The 22,023-nt window shown below is 44.9% G+C and overlaps 1 protein-coding gene across 1 annotated transcript in view; it reads right to left on the bottom strand.

Moving 5' to 3' along the window:
* Positions 1–5,812: 5,812 nt before the first annotated feature.
* cstpp1 (centriolar satellite-associated tubulin polyglutamylase complex regulator 1) overlaps positions 5,813–22,023 on the bottom strand; it is a 285,867-nt gene continuing 269,656 nt past the window's right edge. Inside the window, exons 7-9 of the mRNA XM_078221049.1 lie at positions 19,256–19,365; positions 12,783–12,846; positions 5,813–8,020 (exon numbers count right to left, since the gene is read on the bottom strand). Coding sequence (XP_078077175.1) covers positions 7,861–8,020; positions 12,783–12,846; positions 19,256–19,365 — 334 coding nt within the window. The 3' untranslated portion in view covers positions 5,813–7,860. The remainder of the gene's footprint in view (positions 8,021–12,782; positions 12,847–19,255; positions 19,366–22,023) is intronic.

Below are 22,023 nucleotides of genomic sequence, written 5' to 3'. Positions count from 1 at the left end.
GTGCATCTAAAAATAAACCTGCTTGCTGTTTTTATTCAAACCTGCTTAGACCTCCAGAATTAAACCGATCTCTGCACCACATTCCCCAACCCCCACCCCAGCCATAGGCAACACAACAACTAAGCTGACAACGAGGCAGGATAGGGTGTCATGGTGGCACAGTGGTTAGCACTGCTGCCTCACAGCACCAGGGACCCGGGTTCGATTCCTGGCTTGGGTCACTGTGTCTGTGAAGTCTGCACATTCTCCCCGTGTCTGCGTGGGTTTCCTCCGGTTTCCTCCCACAGTCTGAAAGACGTGCTGGTTAGGTGCAGTGACCATGCTAAATTCTCCCTCAGTGTACCCGAACAGGCACCGGAGTGTGGCGACTAGTGGATTTTCACAGTAATTTCATTGCAGTGTTAATGTAAGCCTTACTTGTGACATAAATAAACTTTCAACTTAAACTTTTGAAAAAAACCCCAGAAACACAGAAGAGGAAAAACATTTTTTTTCTTTTAAAAATAACCCCGCAAGAAATTTGAGGAAATCCGTGACAGGGACCAACTCTGTCGCACCAAGGCTGTCGATAAGCAACAAGGGCGAGTGAGTAAAACAAAATTGCAACTTCCTCCCAAAGCGAGTAGGCCCTCATTGGGAGGCCCTCATCGGGAGGCCCTCATCGGCAGTGTCCACACACGTGGTTGGGGGAGGAGCAAACAGAAGCTATGGAACTCGTGCATAGTTAGTGAGGAGAACAGAAGAATCACCAGAGGGAGTCTAAATCCTGGAAATCCAGTTCATTCCTCCAACTATTGAGTTAGCTAAAGAACAATAAAAGGAATCCACTGAATGGAGTGTGGTGTAGCTCCCCCGAGCCTGTGAGGTAAATGATGGGTCACTTTGGGGCCATAAGCTCCTTTGATGAGGGAAGTGAATGTTCCGATGCAGAGAGGTATTATATACAGGCAAACAAAATTCCACTGGAGCTCACGGTCCCAACCTTCCTCAGCACCGTTGGAAGGAAAGCCTTTACCTTACTCTGCAGTTTGACCCAGCCAGAGAAGTCCAGTACAAAATCCCTCGAAGAACATCATTCACAGAAGCTATTGGTTATCATGGAACGTTTAGGTTTCATAGAAGAAACCAATTAGTGGGTGAGATTATTTTGGTTTGTCGCTGCCTTTAAGCCCTTCGCCGAATATTGTGACTTTGGTGAATCATTGGATGACGCTCTGCGAGATCGTTTAGTCTGTGGGTTCAGAAATGAGGCAATCCAGCGCTGCTTTGCTCTCTGAGTGCACCTTCAGCTTAAATACAGCTCTGGAAATGACAGTCTTGATGGGATTCGCAGCTAGAGGCTTCACAGTTGGTAAACTGTATGAGTCCATAGGATCGGCGCCACCCAGTGGGCACCTACCTGACCACAGACATGCTAACGATGTACTAGAATGGGCCATTCACCAGCTGACTGTTGGAGCCAGTGCAAGAATTCTGGCTCCATCCCAAGAGCATGTTGGAAGGGATCAGGGTTCCCGGAACAGAACAGCAGAAAAAAACTAAGGCATATTGTACTGCAAAGGCCAGTGGCACACTGGAGGATTGGGAAAATTTTAAAGATAAATAAAGCCTCACTAAGAAAGTGATAAAAAGGTAAATAATGAAAGAAAACCAGCACAAAACATAAAAACAGACAGCAAAAGCTTCGAAAAGTATTTAAAGAGGAACAGAGTAGCTGAAGTGAATGTTGGTTTAGTTTTTAAAAGTTTATTTATTAGTCACAAGTAAGGCTTACATTAACACTGCAATGAAGTTACTGTGAAATTCTCCTCGTCGCCAAATTCCGGTGCCTGTTTGGGTCAATGCACCTAACCAGCACATCTTTCAGACTGTGGGAGGAAACCGGAGCACCCAGAGGAAACCCACGCAGATGCGGGAAGAATGTGCAGACTCCACACAGACAGTGACCCAAGCCGGGAATCAAACCCGGGTCCCTGGCGCTGTGAGGCAGCAATGCTAAGCACTGTACCACCGTGCTGCCCCTTGGAAGAGGAAGCTGGGGTATTAATAGTGGGGAATGCAGAAATGGCTGAGACACTAAATCAATATTTTGCCTCAGTTTTCAGAGAAGGATATGAGTATTATCCCAGTAGTAACAGAAAATGCAGAGGTTATAGAGAGAAACTTAGAACTATCATCATCACTAGGGAAAAAGTACTGAACAAACTATTGGGGTTAAAGTCAGACAAGTCCCCAGGGCCTAATTGCCTATATCCGAGGGTCTTAAAGGAAATGGCAGCAGAGATAGTGCATCCATTGGTTACAACATTCCAAAATTGCCTGGATGCAGGAATGGTTCCAGTGGATTGGAAAAATGATAATATAACACACTTATTCAAAAAGGGAGGGAGGCACAATGTAGAAAACTATTAACATCTGTTGTTGGGAAATTGTTACAATCCATTATAAAGGAAATAATAACAGGACATTTAGAAAGTCAAAATGCAATCCATCAGAGTCAGCATGGTGTTATGAAGGGTAAATCATGTTTGATTAATTTGCCTGAGTTCGTTCTTTGAAGCTGTAACAAGCAAAGTGGACAATGGAGATCCTGTAGATGTCGTATATTTGGCCTTCCAGAAGGTGCCGCACAAAAGGTTAATACACAAGGTTAGTTCACATGGAATTAGGGGTAATTTATTAGCTTGGATAGAGGATTAACTAACGAGCAGAAAGCAGAGTCGGGATAAATGGGTCATTCTCGGATTGGCAAGAGGTAACTCGTGGGGTGCCACTGGGTTCAGTCCTCAGGCCCTAGTTATTTACAATCTATATTAATGACTTGGATGCAGGGATAGTAAGTACAATAGCCTAATTTGCAGATGACACTAAAATAGGTGGGATAGTAAGTTGTGATAATGAAATAAGAAATTTATAAATGGATTTGGATAGGTTCGGTGAATGGGGTAACATTTGGCAGGTGGAGATAATGTGGATAAGTGTGAGGTTGTCCATTTTGGTAGGAAAAATACAAGGCAAATTATTATCTAAATGGAGAGAAACGTTGGAGTGGTTCAGTGCAGAGGGATCTGGGCGTCCTCCTGCATGAATCGCAGAAAACACTTTGCAGATACAGCAGATAATAAGGAAAGCAAACGGCTTATGATGAAAGTAAGGAGGTGTGGGATAGAGGGAAAGTTGGCCGATTGGATAGGTAACTGGCTATCTGATCGAAGACAGAGGGTGGTGGTGGATGGAAAATTTTCGGACTGGAGGCAGGTTGCTAGCGGAGTGCCGCAGGGATCGGTGCTTGGTCCTCTGCTCTTTGTGATTTTTATTAATGACTTAGAGGAGGGGGCTGAAGGGTGGATCAGTAAATTTGCTGATGACACCAAGATTGGTGGAGTAGTGGATGAGGTGGAGGGCTGCTGTAGGCTGCAAAGAGACATAGATAGGATGCAAAGCTGGGCTGAAAAATGGCAAATGGAGTTTAACCCTGATAAATGTGAGGTGATTCATTTTGGTAGGACTAATTTAAATGTGGATTACAGGGTCAAAGGTAGGGTTCTGAAGACTGTGGAGGAACAGAGAGATCTTGGGGTCCATATCCACAGATCTCTAAAGGTTGCCACTCAAGTGGATAGAGCTGTGAAGAAGGCATATAGTGTGTTAGCTTTTATTAACAGGGGGTTGGAGTTTAAGAGCCGTGGGGTTATGCTGCAACTGTACAGGACCTTGGTGAGACCGCATTTGGAATATTGCGTGCAGTTCTGGTCACCTCACTATAAGAAGGATGTGGAAGCGCTGGAAAGAGTGCAGAGGAGATTTACCAGGATGCTGCCTGGTTTGGAGTGTCGGTCTTATGAGGAAAGGTTGAGGGAGCTGGGGCTGTTCTCTCTGGAGCGGAGGAGATTGAGGGGAGACTTAATAGAGGTTTATAAAATGATGAAGGGGATAGATCGAGTGAACGTTCAAAGACTATTTCCTCGGGTGGATGGAGCTATTACGAGGGGGCATAACTATAGGGTTCATGGTGGGAGATATAGGAAGGATATCAGAGGTAGGTTCTTCACGCAGAGAGTGGTTGGGGTGTGGAATGGACTGCCTGCAGTGATAGTGGAGTCAGACACTTTAGGAACATTTAAGCGGTTATTGGATAGGCACATGGAGCACACCAGGATGGTAGGGAGTGGGATAGCTTGATCTTGGTTTCAGATGAAGGTCGGCACAACATCGTGGGCCGAAGGGCCTGTTCTGTGCTGTAATGTTCTATGTTCTATGTCTATGTTCTATGAATTCTGGCACTCTTTTTAACATTTCTATAAAAATGTTTTTTGCTGGCTGTGTTATCTCTTGTAACTGTCCGTTGATTCTCCTTTCGTGCACCTTATTTTTTTTCCATCCCTTTGTTGATTTTATAGCTTCCCCAGTCTGCTGGATTTCTGCTTGTTCTTTGATTTCTGTAAGTTTTTTTCCATTTAGGTTAATGCTGTTCCTTACCACAATTGGTTGTCTAGAATGCAGGACTAATTGCCTTTTAGGGTCCTGTGCTATACAACACCTCCTCCACGATAATCCTCAACACTGGTGCCCCACAAGGCTGTGTTCTCAGCCCCCTACTATACTCCTTATACACCTATGACCGTGCGGCCAAATTCCCCTTCAATTTGATTTTAAAGTTTGTTGACGACCCACCATAGGGGATCGGGTCTCGAACAATGACGAGACAGAGTACAGGAATGAGATAGAGAACCTGGTGAACTGGTGCGGCAACAATAATCTCTCCCTCAATGTCAACAAAATAAAGAAGATTGTCATCGACTTCAGGAAGCGTAAAGGAGAACCCGCCCCTGTCTACATCAACAGGGATGAAGTAAAAAGGGTCAAGAGCTTCAAGTTTTTAGGTGTCCAGATCACTAACAACCTGTCCTGGTCCCTCCCATGCCGACACTATAGTTAAGAAAGCCCATCAACGCCTCTACTTTCTCAGAAGACTATGGAAATTTGGCATGTCAGCTACGACTCTCACCAACTTTTACAGAAACAACATAGAAAGCATTCTTTCTGGTTGTATCACAGCTTGGTATGGTTCCTGCTCTGTCCAAGACCGCAAGAAACTACAAAAGGTCGTGAATGTAGCCCAATCCATCACACAAACCAGCCTCCCATCCATTGACTCTGTCTACACTTCCCAATGCCTCGTCAAAGCAGCCAGCATAATTAAGGATCCCACACCCTGGACATTCTCTCTTCCACCTTCTTCCTTCGGGAAAAAGATACAAAAGTCTGAGGTCACGTACCATCCGACTCAAGAACAGCTTCTTCCCTGCTGCTGTCAGACTTTTGAATGGACTTACCTTGCATTAAGTTGATCTTCCTCTGCACCCTAGCTATGACTGTAGCACTACATTCTGCACTCTCTCGTTTCCTTCTCTATGAATGGTATGCTTTGTCTGTATAGCGCACAAGAAACAATACTTTTCACTGTATGTTAATACATGTGACAATAATAAATCAAATCAAATCAAATATTGGGGTGAATGGGATCAAAGGTTATGGGGAGGAAGCAGGATTAGGCTGTTGAGTTGGACGATCAGCCATGATTGTGATGAATGGTGGAGTAGACACGAAGGGCCGAATGGCCTCCTCCTGCTCCTATCTTCACTGTTTCTACACCAGAACAATCCCCAGGAGTTTCCCATCGTTTATCTCGGAATGCCCCAGCCCAGGTTATTGTGGTCAATTTATTTCTCAAGGTTGATTACCTGACCCATGTGGAATGTTCACACCCTCTTTATAACATTTGACAAAAACAAGTTTGTTGCTTTTTCCAAAATGAACTTGATCCATGTAGACCTCTGAAACTATTTATTTATTTTTTCAGACATCAGATAATGCATGTTTCAGTTTTAACCACTTCCCATTCAGTTTCTCGCATCTTCTGCAGAACATAATTCCTGTTGGAGACAGATGTCCACAAACACTTTACTGGATAATATATTTTCAACATATAACATTAGACTGTGGAGAGCATCACAGCATCACATTGAAAGCAACCCAATCATCATTTGATAGCACTGGGTGGCTGAGTTAGTTACAGAACTAGAATTTCTTGACATTTCAACAATTCACCTTGACAGCGTTCAATATGTCTGTATTCAAAAACATCTTACATTGAGTCTAATTGTATACCATCACTGGAATCTATATTCAGATTGTTGGAACTCATTCCACTGGTCAGATGAATCATAGAATCCCCATTGTGAGAAGGAAGAGATTCAGCCCATCGAGTCAGCACCGATTCTCCGAAAGAGCATCTTACCCAGGCCCAACCCTCTGCTCTATCCCCGTAACCCCACGTCGGGTGGCATGGTGGCACAGTGGTTAGCAGTACTGCCTCACAGCACCAGAGTCCCGGGTTCGATTCCCGGTTTGGGTCACTGTCTGCGTGGAGTTTGTGCGTTCTCCTAATGTCTGTGTGGCTTTCCTCCGGGTGCTCCAGTTTCCTCCCACAGTCCAAAGATGTGTGGGTTAGGTGCATTGGCCATGCTAAATTGCCCCTTTGTGTCCAAGAATCTGTAGGTTAGAGGGATTAGCGGGATAAATATGTGGGGTTACGGGAATAACGCCTGGGTGGGATTGTTGTCTGTGCGGAATTGATGGGCTGAATGGCCTCCTTCTGCACTGTAGGATTCTATGGTCTAAAGATGCTTGGGTTAGGTGCAGTGGCCAGGCTAAATTGGCCCTTAGTGTAATTACCTAGGGTTAGGGGATGGGGTCTGTGTGGGATTTTTATCTGTACACGTTCTATGGGCTGAATGGCCTCCTTCTGCACTGTAGGATTTTATTATTCTTCTATCTAACCTAGACATCTTGGGACACTAAGGGGAAATTTAGCATGGCCAATCCACCTAACCTGCACATCTTTGGAGTGTGGGAGGAAACCGGAGCACACAGACACGGGGAGAATGTGCAAACTCCACACGGATAGTGACCTGAGGCTGGAATTGAACCTGGGTCCCTGGCGTTGTGAGGCAACAGTGCTAACCACTCTGCCACTCTGAATGTGACTTTCAGTCAAGAGATGACCATTTCCTTCTTTTCCGTGCTGCAGTTGAGCTGAGGTTTCTGGAACACCGGTTATTCTGCTACTTGCCATTTTTTGTAAAATGAAAAATCCAAGTTTTATTAAATTCTGGCTGAAGTAGATTAAATGTAATAGCTTCTACTTTTTGCTCTTAACAAGTAATGGACATCATTGCGAAGAAAATGGACAGGTTAGGTGCACAGAATGAATTCCTTAATGCAATCTTTCAGTAAGCCAGGCTGAAAGGGTCACTGGGTGAGACTGCGACACAGTTTTTCTTTTGGGTAATTTTTGTGATGCTATCGAACCCCCCCCTCCCCATAGGAACTGGGCTGAAGCAACTCAAAACCAGTTCACTAAATCATAGAACAATCATAGAATCCCTACAGTACAGGAGGAAATCTGGCAGAAACAGGCCACTCATCAAATTAGGGCTCAAAGTGATGTCTCAGTGATGAACAGAAGGTGCATGGTGGAAACATGGCGGAAGACTCTTTAAACACTTTAGTAAGAAGTCTCATGACACCAGGTTAAAGTCCAACAGGTTTATTTGGAATCACGAGCTTTTGGAGCTCTGCTCCTTCATCAGGTGAGTGGAGCAGCGCTCTGAAAGCTCGTGATTCCAAATAAACCTGTTGGACTTTAACCTGGTGTTGTGAGACTTCTTACTGTGCCCACCCCAGTCCAACACCGGCATCTCCACATCATAAACACTTTAGCAAACAGGAGGATAATTGATGGTAACTATTTTGTAACGAGGCACAATATTAATAGCAGCAAAGCATGTTGGGGAGTTAGTTTTCAGAAGAGTCAGTTTCTTCAGTTGAGCCATCGCTTTCAATGTCCACTTTCTTACGCTGAGCCAGAGTCTTGCGGTGACCAACTTTTCTGGTTGGTTCCTTCTGCGAGAGCGCATGGGTGCTGGTGGTCTGGTTATTGAGCATGTGTTCAATTCTACCAACAGACATAAACACAAGAGATTAAACATTTACAATAAAACGTCCACCGTCGCCTCCTACTGAAAGTATCTCCATGCCCTGTTTCTTGGCTGCGCAGCTTAAACAATGGAACAGAGAGGCGAACAACGCAGAACCATGAAAAGTTATGGGAGTTTGACGAGATTTATCGACACACTTGAGTTGTGAGATTAAATAATTAAATCCTGCTTAAATTTATGGGATTGAATAAATGCACAAGCTACGAGTCACACTGCTGCCTTGCGGATTTAACAAATTAAACAGTAGATATTGCAAACTCAGTCAGATTTATCCTGGAGGGCCCGATAGGCAGGCAACAGGTAACTGTCATACACCAGATTTTCTTATTAAATTTGACTTTTCAGTTTTATTTTAAACTGTGATACGGTTTGAGAAAGTCTGTGAAGTTTGTATTATGTAGGCACATTATGGAGACGGAATAATATGGGTATCCGGGGACATCACCTAGGGCAAGGAAATGAATTAAAATGAGGGCTGCAGTGCCAGAATGTTCCTGCTGATGGCAGCAGTGACATGTAACACGCCAGCACCATCACACAACAGAGCGGCAGTTTATTGTGAAAAGTAACCTTAAAGCAAATTAATTGGCAAGAAGCAATTTTTAAAAGTGTGAAACCTAGTTAGCTCTAAAACTAAAGCTGGCTGTAGTATACTCGTTTCTTCAAAGAATACGACAAAAGATTCTTGCTTAAATTTACAATATCTTTGTGCTGATCCGGACAAGGGATGATTTTAAGTATCAAGCGCTCCTGAGTTACATACGGCAAATTCCTTTACACATCACCATGAAAACACGGTGGTTAGCACTGTTGCCTCATAGCAGCCAGGGACCAGGGTTCGATTCCCGGTTTGGGTCACTGTCTGTGTGGAGTTTGCACGTTCTCCCCGTGTCTGCGTGGGTTTCCTCCGGGGGCTCCAGTTTCCTCCCACAGTCCGAAAGACGTGCTGGTTAGGGTGCATTGGCCATGCTAAATTCTCCCTCAGTGTAACCCGAACAGGTGCCGGAGTGTGGCGACTGGGGGATTTTCACAGTAACTTCCTTACAGTGTTAACGTAAGCCTTACTTGTGACACTATGAAAACTCGAGATTTTAATTTATTTTCTTAATAAAAAGTCATTTGTTGGCACGCTGTGAAATTCTGCACGTCTCGAGTTGAGGTAAGTGATTGTTGATTGAAAGGCTAGAAGAACTAAAAGTTTGGTTCGAGGTTTCAAATATAAAAAAGTTGCATGAGAATAGAACCTTGACAAGAAAGCGAAAATATCACAAAGCGAAGACTGGGAAGCTGGTGCGAGGATGGAGCGGTAATGTGCAGCCTGGGACAGAAAGAGCAGTCATTGCCACAGAATGCAGATCTGTCGTTCCATTGCTGCAGGACACCATTTACCGTCCTATGGGTTAAAGCAGGTGTAGCCACAGCAAAGGCTCAATGGGGAAAGGTCACTGTCTGAGGCCTTTCAACCATAATATACCAGGAGCTGGAAACTGTGAAGCTCCTTGCGATGAGTGTTTGCCATCTGATGCATCTTGCAATTATTTACCCTCATTGTAAAGGTACTGAACAACTTACAGTGTTGGAAGAAACTGATGTGTTTTGCATCTTATATGATAGAACATAGAACATAGAACAGTACAGCACAGAACAGGCCCTTCGGCCCACAATGTTGTGCCGAGCTTTATCTGAAACCAAGATCAAGCTATTTCCTCCCTATCATCCCGAAGTACTCCATGTGCCTATCCAATCGCTTCTTAAATGTTCCTAAAGTGTCTGACTCCACTATCCCTGCAGGCAGTCCATTCCACACCCCAACCACTCCCTGCGTAAAGAACCTACCTCGGACATCCTTCCTATATCTCCCACCATGAACCCTATAGTTATGCCCCCTAGTTACCACTCCATTCACCCGAGGAAATAGTCTTTGAACGTTCACTCTATCTATCCCCCTCATCATCTTCTAAACCTCCATCAAGTCTCCTCTCAACCTCCTCCGCTCCAAAGAGAAAAGCCCAAGTTCCCTCAACCTTTCCTCATAAGACCTACCCTCCAAACCAGGCAGCATCCTGGTAAATCTCCTTTGCACTCTTTCCAGTGTCTCCACATCCTTCTTGTAGTGAGGTGACCAGAACTGCACACAATATTCCAAATGCGGTCTCACCAAGGTCCTGTACAGATGCAGCATAACCCCACGGCTCTTAAACTCAAACCCCCTGTTAATGAACGCCAACACACTATAGCCTTCTTCACAGCTCTATCCACTTGAGTGGCAACCTTCAGAGATCTATGGATATGAACCCCAAGATCTCTCTGTTGCTCCACATTCTTCAGAACCCTACCTTTGACCCTGTAATCCACATTTAAATTTGTCCTACCAAAATGAATCACCTCGCATTTGTCAGGGTTAAACTCCATTTGCCATTTTTCAGCCCAGCTCTGCATCCTATCTATATCTCTTTGCAGCCTACAACAGCCCTCCACCTCATCCACTACTCCACCAATCTTGGTGTCATCAGCAAATTTACTGATCCACCCTTCAGCCCCCTCCTCCAAGTCATTTATAAAAATTACAAATGATGTTAGTTTTGAAACTCTGTAATTTAGAAGAATGAGAGGAGATCAAATTGAGGTATACAAGGTGATAAAAGGTATGGAGAAAGTAGACGTGGAGCGGATACTTCCGCTGGTGGGGCATTCTAGGACGAGAGGTCACAGTTGTAGGATAAGGGGCAGCAAATTTAAAACAGAGTTGAGGAGAAACTACTTCTGCCAAAGGGTTATGAATCTGTGGAATTCGCTTCCTCAAAGTGCGGTGGATGCTGGGACAGTGAGTAAATTTGAGGAGTTAGACAGATTTTTAATTGGTAATGGGTTGAAGGGTTATGGGGAGAAGGCAGGAAAATGGGATGAGGAGCATATCGGCCATGATCAAATGGCGGAGCGGACTCGATGGGCTGAATGGCCTAATTCTGCTCCTATCTCTTATGAACTTATTAAACATTACTGTCCCTCCCAGCACATTCCAAAGTCCAGGACTGCAATTTGAGCAAAAGGCTCAATGGGAAAAGGCCACTCTGTAAGGCCCTCCCTCCAAAGGATGCTCAGATGCAGGAAATTGTGTAAATTCCCCTGAACTGTATATTTGACAGGAAGTGAATATTATAAATATAACCTCTGTCACTGGAGGAAGACAATGTAATGTTTTCGCCCCTGTTTGTTAGTCTGTAAACAATATATCTCAAAAACTAATGGATGGATTTCAATGAAATTTGGCGCACAGATAGGGTACGGCCCAAGGAAGAACCGACCAGCGCTTGGTGAAGATTTGGTTGCAGATCCTTGAGCGATAAGGTTTCTTTTTTTAGAATATTATGTGTTGTCTCAACTGCTGTGGGAGAATTTGTCACAGCTGTGTCTAAAGGTGTGCAGAGTTTTCAGAGCAGGTTGTGGATGTGGCTGGGCCAGAAGCCACCCCAGTGAAATTGAAACTCTCAATAAAAATATTTATTTTTCATCTTTTTCATCACAGAGTGTCAGCCAGTCAGGGAAAGGCCACAAGGAAGAGTTGAAATAAGGTTGAGCTAACCCAGCCTGGTGGAGGTATGTGCTCTTCTGGATGCCCCCTTCACTTGTTGCCTGTGTAGTGAGGCACCACGGAATGCCACATACTGCGCTGAAAGAAGCTGGTAAGTTTTACACTTAATATAATGTTAAATTTGAACTATTATGCACTGTACCTTTACAAATTTTATGAATAAGATTTTGGAAAAACAACAAACTTACTGCCCCTCTAGGTAAACATAGAAACCAGAATCAGGAGGAGGCCATTCGGCCCTTCGAGCCTGCTTTGCCATTCATTTTGATCATGGCTGATCATCAAATTCAATAACCTGATCCCCCCTTCCCCCCTATATCCCGTGATCCCTTTAGCCCCAAGAGCTTTATCTAATTTTGTCTTGAAATCACACGTTTTGGTCTCCACTATATTCTGTGGTAGTGAATTCCACACATTCACCATCCTCTGGGTGAAGAAATTTCTCCTCACCTCAGTCGTAAAAGGTTTACCCCTTATCCTCACGCTATGACTATCCTCAAACTGGGTACAAACACCAAATCAAAGGCAGTAGTTTGGTCCAGCACGCTCTCGATGGAAAGTAATTAGCTGATCTGCAAAATACTCTTGAGGCCAACTTGCATGCATGTGAAAAATATATAACGGGATTTGTGGGTGAAGAGGAAACTGGGTCCTGATATCTCTTCACAAACTCTGCTTGGAAAACCATTCCCAGGTGAGAATCAATTCAGCGTCAATATAAGATGATTAGAGGTTTAGATAGGGTGGATAGTGATAGCCTTTTTCCTCTGATGGAGAAATCCAGCACGAGGGGGCATGGCTTTAAATTGAGGGGGGGTAGTTATAGAACCGATGTCAGGGGTAGGTTCTTTACCCAGAGGGTGGTGAGGGATTGGAATGCCCTGCCAGCATCAGTTGTAAATGCGCCTAGTTTGGGGGCGTTTAAGAGATCCGTAGATAGGTTCATGGACGAAAAGAAATTGGTTTAGGTTGGAGGGTCACAGTTTTTTTTTTAACTGGTCGGTGCAACATCGTGGGCCGAAGGGCCTGTTCTGCGCTGTAATGTTCTATGTTCTATGTTCTAATCAGACAAAATGCTGGAATTACAAAATTGTAAATGTTTACTGCACAGATATTCTTTCACATACACTTTGTCCAGCTCTCGGTCCATGTCTGAATCGATAAGAAGTTCTGTCTTATTGGGAAGAATTCCTGTAAACAAAAAAAAATTATAACTTTAGATGCAATGATCTCAAAAAAATCTAAAGTTGGGAAAAGTTGGATTAAAGTTGTTAACATTTTTCTGACATTTTGTTTCTTCACACCAAGAATTTAAAAAATGTAAAATTATTTGCATCAGTGCATTTTTAGCAAGTACGAACTAACATGTGTCTGAGGTGGAGATGTCAGTGTTGGACTGGGGTGGGCACAGTAAGAAGTCCCACAACACCAGGTTAAAGTCCAACAGGTTTGTTTGGTAGCATGGGCTTTCGGAACGCTGCTCCTGTAAAGACTTGGTTACCTGAAAAGACTCGCATTCCAACCATTATCTTGCGATTGTACCTCTGTCTATATATGACTTGTTTGTGAACCCACTTCTCCACTCACCTGATGAAGGAGCAGCGCTCCAAAAGCTCGTGATTCCAAATAAACCTGTTGGACTTTAACCTGGTGTTGTGAGGTTTCTGAGTGCAACGTGTTTGTCAACAGTATTATTCAGAAATGAAATCTCTGAGAGAGAGAGCTTCAAGAGTAAGTATGATTCCAATTAGGTCTTGTGGCGTAGTGGGTAGCGTCCCTGCCTCTGAACCAGAAGCTCTGGGTTCAAGTCCCACCCCAGGACTTGATGGTCGAGGAAGGTGCATTCAGAACGCGGCCAAAGAGGTTGAGTGTCAACCTGCAAAATCCTTCCAAACACGCTGGCGGTAAGAACGGGAGAGACTCCTGCCCGGCCACGCTCGATGTGGGGTGGCGCCCTTCAAGCTATAGGCCCCTGGCAACAAGCTGGCGACCTGTTCCAGGAATTATTGGCTATGGAAACAGATGAAAGTCTGTCTTAGTGTGCCCCACTAGGTGTGGGAAGAGAATAGAAGATGATTCAAACTCCATGTGCAGTCTCCTATTTCCTGGATTGTTATTCAATTAATCCACAGCAAAACAAAATTACAAATGGAAAGCATTGTAGGTCACATACTGAAGGTAATATCCGATTCTGAACAATTGTTCTCAGTTGCTTCCAATAAAGAAATCCTACACAAAATCCGACGCAAACAACAAATTTAGTCAAATATACACTAAAAGATACATAAAAGCGTGAATGTGAAATAAAGTATGGTGATAACTTATGTAACTTAATTTCATGGTTTTAAATTAAATAGTTTTAGTGAAGATGATTTTATCTCACTCCTATCCCCCCCCTGATGGGTGTGGTTCCCTGACCATCCGAGTGGGCTATGTGAGCCTGGATGAATGGTGGTTTGTGACTGCTGGGGCATTATATCTGACCCTGATCCATCCCTCATTTCATCGTGCGTATCTGTGCGTGCAAACAAGGCAGTAAATTATTAGCGGAAATGAGCGTGGTCAATTTTGTCTGACCAAACACAAAGAAATTTGGGGCTGTTTCTCCCTCCCTGCAGGGGCTAGTGGGCCCGGAGACTTCAGTCCCAGGCCCGCTAATGGCATTTTAATCCTATTTAAATTAGGGTCTGTATATATTAGGCGCACCAATTTCTGGCGTGGAGCTGAATGGCGCCGGAAATCCGGTGCTGGGAGACGCGGGGAGGCCATGGCGTCCAGCGGGGAGCCCGTGAAACGGCCTCCGCTTGAGTCTCCCGGCCCACTGTGCCACGGCAGCCCGTGGGGAGAATCACCCCCCTAATCTCACTTCCTTGTATTACATTAATTCTGTCACTGGATGGCACTCTAATCTTCCAAATGTATTTACCACTTTTCACCCATCCTCCCAGGTGGCATGTTTGTGATGGATGAAAAACTGACAAGCCTCCGAGCAAACGCCATTTTTGTCAGTTGTGTCATAAACGTTCACACGGGACACAATAAACGCATTGTGAGGTAAAGTGGGAAGTCACTCAGAATCAACTCAGAGGGGCCGCAGAGGGAGATGATCAGGAAGCCCTGTGACCCCCCCAGTGCCATCTGTTACCACCTCAGCCCTTTGATGGTGTCCTCGAGCACTGAACGGCTGGGGGCAGCTGGCATTCATTCCACGTCCCTTTGTGCCACCGACGACTCAATGCTACAAACTGTGGCATGCATTCTGTGCATGTCTGTGTGCGTCCACTCTGTGCAGTGCTATGTGTGGCTCACCCTAAAGGCTGACCACTCTCTGACAAAGGGTCATCCAGACCCGAAACGTTGGCTCTATTCTCTCCCCACAGATGCTGTCAAACCTGCTGAGATTTTCCAGCGTTTTCTGTTTTTGTTTCACATTCCAGCATCCGCAGTATTTTGCTTTTATTTTCCTCTCTCATTGGAGCTCTAAGCATTGTGCAGCACATGAGATGAATGCTTCATTCTCATCCTGCACTCTGCCTCAGTTAACTCTGATATAGAATTATAGAAACCCTACAGTGCAGAAGGAGGCCATTCGGCCCATTGAGTCTGCACTGACAACAATCCCACCCAGGCCCCATCCCTGTAACCACACATATTTACCCTGTTAGTCCCCCTAACCTACACATGATGGGATACTAAGGGACAATTTAGCACGGCCAATCCACCTAACCTGTACATTTTTGGACTGTGGGAGGAAACCGGAGCTCCTGGAGGAAACCCACGCAGACACGGGGAGAATGTGCAGACTCCACACAGTGACCCGAGGCCAGAATTGAACCCAGGTCCCTGATGCTGAGAGGCAGCAGTGCTAACCCCACTGTACCACCGTGCCGTCCCTATTTACAAATATGTGGGCACACATTTCACGCTGGATCTCCAGGTACAGCCACCTGTTTTGTGATTCGCAACACTCTGTGCTGGCTCTTTCTAAGCAATGTCCAACCTTCCCACGCGCCTGCCCTTTCCCATCAGCCTGACAACTTTTTTCTTTTCAATATATTCAGTTCCACACAACTTACTTGTTTCAATAAACATATAATTCTCATGGTAACGTTTATCTTCAAGTCAGTATACACTACAGCGTTTTATCATAAATACAAGCTTATTGTAATTTGCGACTGCAATTTTATGTCAAGTTTTTATTCCTAACGGATTGAATGAATGCTATAAATAGCTCTTAACAAAACAGAATAACCATTTTTAAAAATTCGTTCAGGAGATGTGGGTGCCGCTGGCTAGGCCAGCGTTTATTGCCCATCCCTAATTGCCCCTGAGGAGGAGGTGGGATGCCTACTTGACTAGTCTGCGATACAGCTCTCAAGTACAAGCCTCAGATGTTGGTAAAGCGGATTCTCCAGGGTCGACAGGGCTGGGTTTGCCGCTGTTGTTTCTGGTGCCTCGGTCGATACCGGGTGGTCCGTCCGGTTTCGTTCCTTTTAGGCTTTGTAGCGATTTTGATACAACTGAGTGTCTCGCTCGGCCATTTCAGAGGCCAGTTAAGAGTTGACCACATTGCTGTGGCTCTGGAGTCACATGTAGGCCAGACCGGGTAAGGATGGCAGATTTCCTTTCCTAAAGGACATTAGTGAACCAGATGGGTTTTTACAACAATCGACAATGGTTTCATGGTCATCAGCAGATTCTTAATTCCAGATTTTTTTTATTGAATTCAAATTCCACTATCTGCTGTGGTTGGATTCGAACCCGGGTCCCCAGATTGACCCTGTGTCTCTGGATTGCTAGTCCAGTGATAGTGGTATTGTTGTTGGACTAGTAGTCCAGAGACACAGGGTAATGTTCTGGGGGTTTGGGTTCGAATCCCATCACAGCAGGTGGTGAAAGATCCCTGGAGTTTGCTTCTATCTGGTGACAGATCTCTGCTGACTCCTGGGAGACCCTGGCCTGTGACCGACTGAAATGAAGAAAGTTGATTGGAGAGGGCTCTGGACGCATCGAGAGACGGCAGAGGGAGCACACAAGCCTCCAAAAATCTTATCTACCCAACTCTTGCTGCGCCACCTGCCCTGCACGTGGCAGAGTCTGCAGGTCGTGCGCTGATTTACCAGCCAACTCACTGAACCAGAGTAGAATCAGTTCATCCCCGATCCTGAGGGACTGCGTCAGAGGAATGGATATAAATTTTCACAGTATCTCCATTGCAGTGTTAATGTCAGCCTACTTGTGACACTAATAATTAAACATAAATGTGCAATGATGTACTATGCAGTACGTATATGCAGAATGCTCCTTACAAAAATACAGCCACACACTGCATTGCTTAAATCTTGTGCAAGGGTGGGCGGAATTGGTGCAGTTTGTGCGCTGTGATCTGTTCGTCACAACTTATTGTAACACCTGGTGTAGGCTGGATAACCCCAGACACACAGGACGCCTGTAAATTCTTTTCATTCCATTCTTTTACGGACCTAACTTTTCAAAAAACCTACCATAAACGTCGCGATGAATGTCTTTGCAACTTGTGTTTTGCCAAATGGGCTAAGGCACAGCAGTTTGGAATGTACTCATGCAGGGCATTCAGTAATGAGTAAGCTGCTTGGAATTGACTGCCAGCCCTTGTCAGAGTTCGCCCAGTGTTCAATTATCCTGAGGGAGAAACCGGGAACCCCAGCGCCGTATCAGGGAGAATCTTATGGAGCCTGTCAGAGCAGGAGGTATAGCGTGTGAGGAGACCTAATTATGCGGGAGGTGAAATTTTGATTGCCTGGCAGTGAGTTAATCATAGAATCCCTGCAGTGCAGAAGGAGGCCATTCAGTCCATCGAGTCTGCACCGACTCTCCAACAGAGCATCTCACCCAAGCCCTACCCCTGTAACCCCATGCATTTAACCCGCTAATAGCTGACACACCTTGGTTTGCTGAGGGGCAATTTAACATGGTCAATCCACCTAACCTGCACATCTTTGGACAAGACGCACAATTCCCAATGCAATGTTATGAACGGCAGGAACTGTTGATAAAATCCCAGCCAATGAGTCTGAAAATCATGGATGGGATCTTCCTCTCCCTCTGTGGTGTGGTTGGCAGTGCCGGGAAGCGGCGCGGCATGCCGCTCACTGGTGGTAGGATCTTAGGGCCCTGCCATTGTCAATGGGGTTTCCCAGTGAGCTCACCCCTCGCCACCGGGAAGCCCGCGGTGGGGTGCGCCGTCAGTGAGAATCCTGCTGGCGTTAACAGCAACAAGGTTTTGGCGCATGTCAATTCACTGCCTTTTTAAAGGGCCCTGTTTCACATCGAACAAGGTTAGCTTGCTCCTCCAGTGTAGAAAAGTGGCAATAAAGACTTCAGAAATAGACAAAGTAAAGAGGGAAAGGGGTGCACGGAAAATAACAAAAAAAAAGACAAATGAATAAAGGTAATGTGATTCTAAAACAAGATGTAACAAAAACAGAATTTAACATTTTGTCACCCTGAGACAGTGACCTTTTCTGTTTATCACCTCTTCTGAGTTGCACACATTGACAATGCATAGATTTGTAAAGAATAAATTGCATTAGGAAACAGTTAATTACAGGGCAACACTTCGAGGCCAATAATGTGTTTGTAGATTTACTTAAGGGGACATGATGGTGTAGTGGTGGTGTCACAGGACTAGGAACCCAGAGGCCCTGAGGACAAGGTTCAGATCACACCACGGCAGCTGGTGAAATCTAAATTTTAAAAATTCTGGAATATAAAGTTAAAGTAAAGTTTATTTATCAGTCACAAGTAGGCTTACATTAACACTGCAATGAAGTTACTGTGAACATCCCCTAGTCGCCACACTCCGGTGTCGGTTCGGGTCCACTGAGGGAGAATTTAGCATGGCCAATGCACCTAACCAGCACATCTTTCAGGCTGTGGGAGGAAACCAGAGCACCCAGAGAAAACCCACGCAGACATGGGGAGAACGTGCAGACTCCACAGTGACCCAAGCCGGGAATCGAACCCAGGTCCCTGGCGCCGTGCCACCCAAGCTAGTCTCAGTAATGGTGACCATGACAACTATCATCGATTGTCAAAAAACCCAATTGATTCACTAATGTCCTTGAGGGAAGAAAATCTGTCACCCTTACCCTGTCTGGTCTGACCTGCATGTGACTCCAGACCCACAACGTGGTTGACTCTGAAATCCCTCTGAAATGGCCGAGAAAGCCACTCAGTTCAAGGGGCAATTAAGGATGGGCAAACAAATACTGACCTTGCCAGCGATGCCCACATCCCATGAAAGATTAAATTTTGAAAAGGCAAAAGAAATAGGACAAATGAGAGAAAGAAATGATGGGATGCATTTAAAAACAGCCCACTTTAGCTTTAATGACCAGAGATAGTCACATTGGCCAATATAAACCCACTTGTTGCTTCCCACCTGGAATCTTCCACATGAAATATCTGACTGTTAGACTAATCAATATCATATTTAATGCAACACTTGCACATTGCAATCAACTTTTATTTTAAATTCCAGCAAACCAAAAACGTACTGCCATCCCTCCTCACCTGTGCACCCCCTCCCCCATTCGTCACCATACTAATTATTTCCTACCTAATTTGCAGCTAATCCCCTCATGCTTTGCAAGAGCCATCAGAAATCCGAAGAAGGTCACTCGTTGCACTTTGTGGAGGATCTGCTTAATGTAGGGAGTTGCTGGGTAACTGTAAAAAGAAAGAGATATCTGTTCTTCATATCTTTCTCAATTTCATTTAATAAAACATAAAGCATATTCACAATATATACACAACCTATTTTCAATGGGTATATGAGACAAATGTGAGGGTAAATGCTAAAGAGGAACCTATGATAAATCTCTGACAAGACAATTTTTAGGTTTAACAATTGCTGAGGAACTAAAAAGATGTTGTAGTTGGCACAAATATTCAGGTCATCAAAAGAGGTTGGACTGACTAACTTAGTAGAACACCACTGCCTAAGCTTTTCCCAATTTGCACCTTATCCCTACCACTCAGGATAGGACACTTTGCTGTAACAGTGACCGCTTTTCAGTAGCTGAGTTATTAACCAAAGGGGTGGAGATGCCGGCGTTGGACTGGGGTGGGCACAGTAAAAAGTCTCACAACACCAGGTTACTGGATTCAGATGCGATGTGCAGTTCCCAGTTGTGAACACAAAGGATATTTCTTCCTGTGAGATTATGAGAGCCTACAACTGCTCATTGTAATGCTCCAACTGATCAAATTCACATAGGGTCTGGGTGGAGTAGATAGAAACAAACTGTTCCCATTGGTAGAAGTGTGGAGAACCACAGGGCGCCCATTTAAGGTGATTGGCAACAGAGCCAAAGGCGGCATGAGGAAAAATCCTTTTACGCAGCGAGTGGTTACAATGCAATCCCTAAAGTGTGATGGAAGTAGAGTCAATCATGACTTTCAAAAACACCTGAAGAGCTACAGGGAAAGGGCAGGAGTTAAATGCAGAGAATGATTTCCTTCAGTAACCCTTTTAAGATTCTCTAATAAAAACAGAGTTTAAGAGTCCATTTTTGAACACCAGTGTCCTTTGAATGACAGATAATGGGATATGTTCACTAAAACTTGTGTGCAGGGATTGGAAATGCCTTTCAGTATCTTTGCCTGAGAGTAATAAAGAAACTGCTGGTAAATCCACAGAGGGAAACAAATCTCTGGACACTCAAACTTACGAAAATGTTCTAGACTTCCTCTTGGTGGATCTTCTCCATTTGAATTGAATTTTGAGACACCTTAGAAGTATCAGCTGTTCAACTGTCTATTTTAGCTAAACTCAGAGCAATCTTGTGACCCAAACATTAACACATTAGAAGGGTCACGCCTCAAGAAGAGAGAAAGAATTAATACCTTCTTGTTTATTGACCTGCCACAATGTAGTGTGGTTGAATCAGACAAATGACTTGCCTGTATTACGTGTTGTACTTCACCAGTTTGTTGAACATTTTATAGATCGCAGAACAATGCAAAGATAAAACTCATTTCTACAAATGTGCAACTGGATTATTTACAAGAGTTCCGTGCAAAATGTCTGCCCCATTCTCATGCCGGCTCCAGTTTAGCTTCTGTTGGTGTCTGTTTACTTTGTTGGAGTCCACACCCAGGCTCAACCAATCAAGCACATTGAGAATAGCTCAAGTTACCAGACACACATAATCAGAAACAGAGCAATGGAACACTGCACGATGCTGTGAGAGCTTTGCGGACAGCTGATTTACTGTTCTTAGTTCCCATTGATTAAACTCATCTGTTTGTCCTGACTCCAGCTCCTTGACAGGACAGGATAAAAATGTAGAAGACATGTTGTTTTCCACTGTCAACTGTGGGGAAAGGCTGTTATAGTGGTTTCCTGCAGTAGAATGTTCTCCCAAAGTCACCATATAAAAACCAAGGCCAGGGCATGTTATTGATGCGACATGGAGGATCTGCAAGTGGTCCAGTGGGTGTTACTGGACCTAAAACTCTTCAATAATCTTTCAACCTTTCCTTACATCAGATTGATGCGCGATTGATTCACACGGGAGGCTAGGACGTACCCGGGAATAAAGGCTTTTATTCACAACAAGAATAGAGCATACTGCTTAACAATACTATCCCAGACTAAGGGCTACTAGGAAGGAGCAGTGACCTTTATACTCCTGTAAGAAGGCGGAGCCAAACGGAGTGTACCACAGAACAATGCTAACAGGTGGAACACCCCAACCCTAACCCCAACAGTAACAAGAGTAACATATGTACAAGTACCCATAGTGGTAACCATCTATGGTTCACCACATTCACCCCTCCTTTAAAAACAAAGGCCGGTGGGGTAAGGAGACAATACGAACTGTCCACATGTTCACAAGTTCAGCCGTATCGGGGGTCCGCACCGTCTCTGCGACCTCCGCAGCACTGGCTCCAGTGCCGGTTCTGGTGACCGTGGTGTCCCTCTCTCCGAGGTGGTGTCCAGTGACTCTTCCAGTTCCTCACACACCTGTGGACCTCAAGGTGGCGACAATCTCCTGGACTCAGGCAAGCTGTACACGGGAGTAAGAGGATTAAGTGGAGGTCCCGATGCTGCCCGCGCCGAGTCAGGAGGGGAGAGAATGGGCAAAGGAATCCTAACCAGGGGTGCGGGAGTGACGGGGGTTTCCAGGTCCCCTGCAGGCGCTAGATCTCTGAGAGACCGTGTCCTCTCGCCCGTCAGGATATGCCACATAGGCATATTGAGGGTTGGCGTGGAGGAGGTGGACCTGTTCAACCAAAGGGTCGGACTTGTGGGCCCTAACATGCCGCCGCAGGAGGACAGGTCCTGAGTACGTCAACCAAGACGGCAGTGAGGTCCCAGAG

This window comes from Mustelus asterias, chromosome 9, assembly GCF_964213995.1.
Source record: "Mustelus asterias chromosome 9, sMusAst1.hap1.1, whole genome shotgun sequence".
NCBI classification, from domain to species: Eukaryota; Metazoa; Chordata; class Chondrichthyes; order Carcharhiniformes; family Triakidae; genus Mustelus; species Mustelus asterias.
This window is presented reverse-complemented; position numbering and strand designations above follow the sequence as displayed.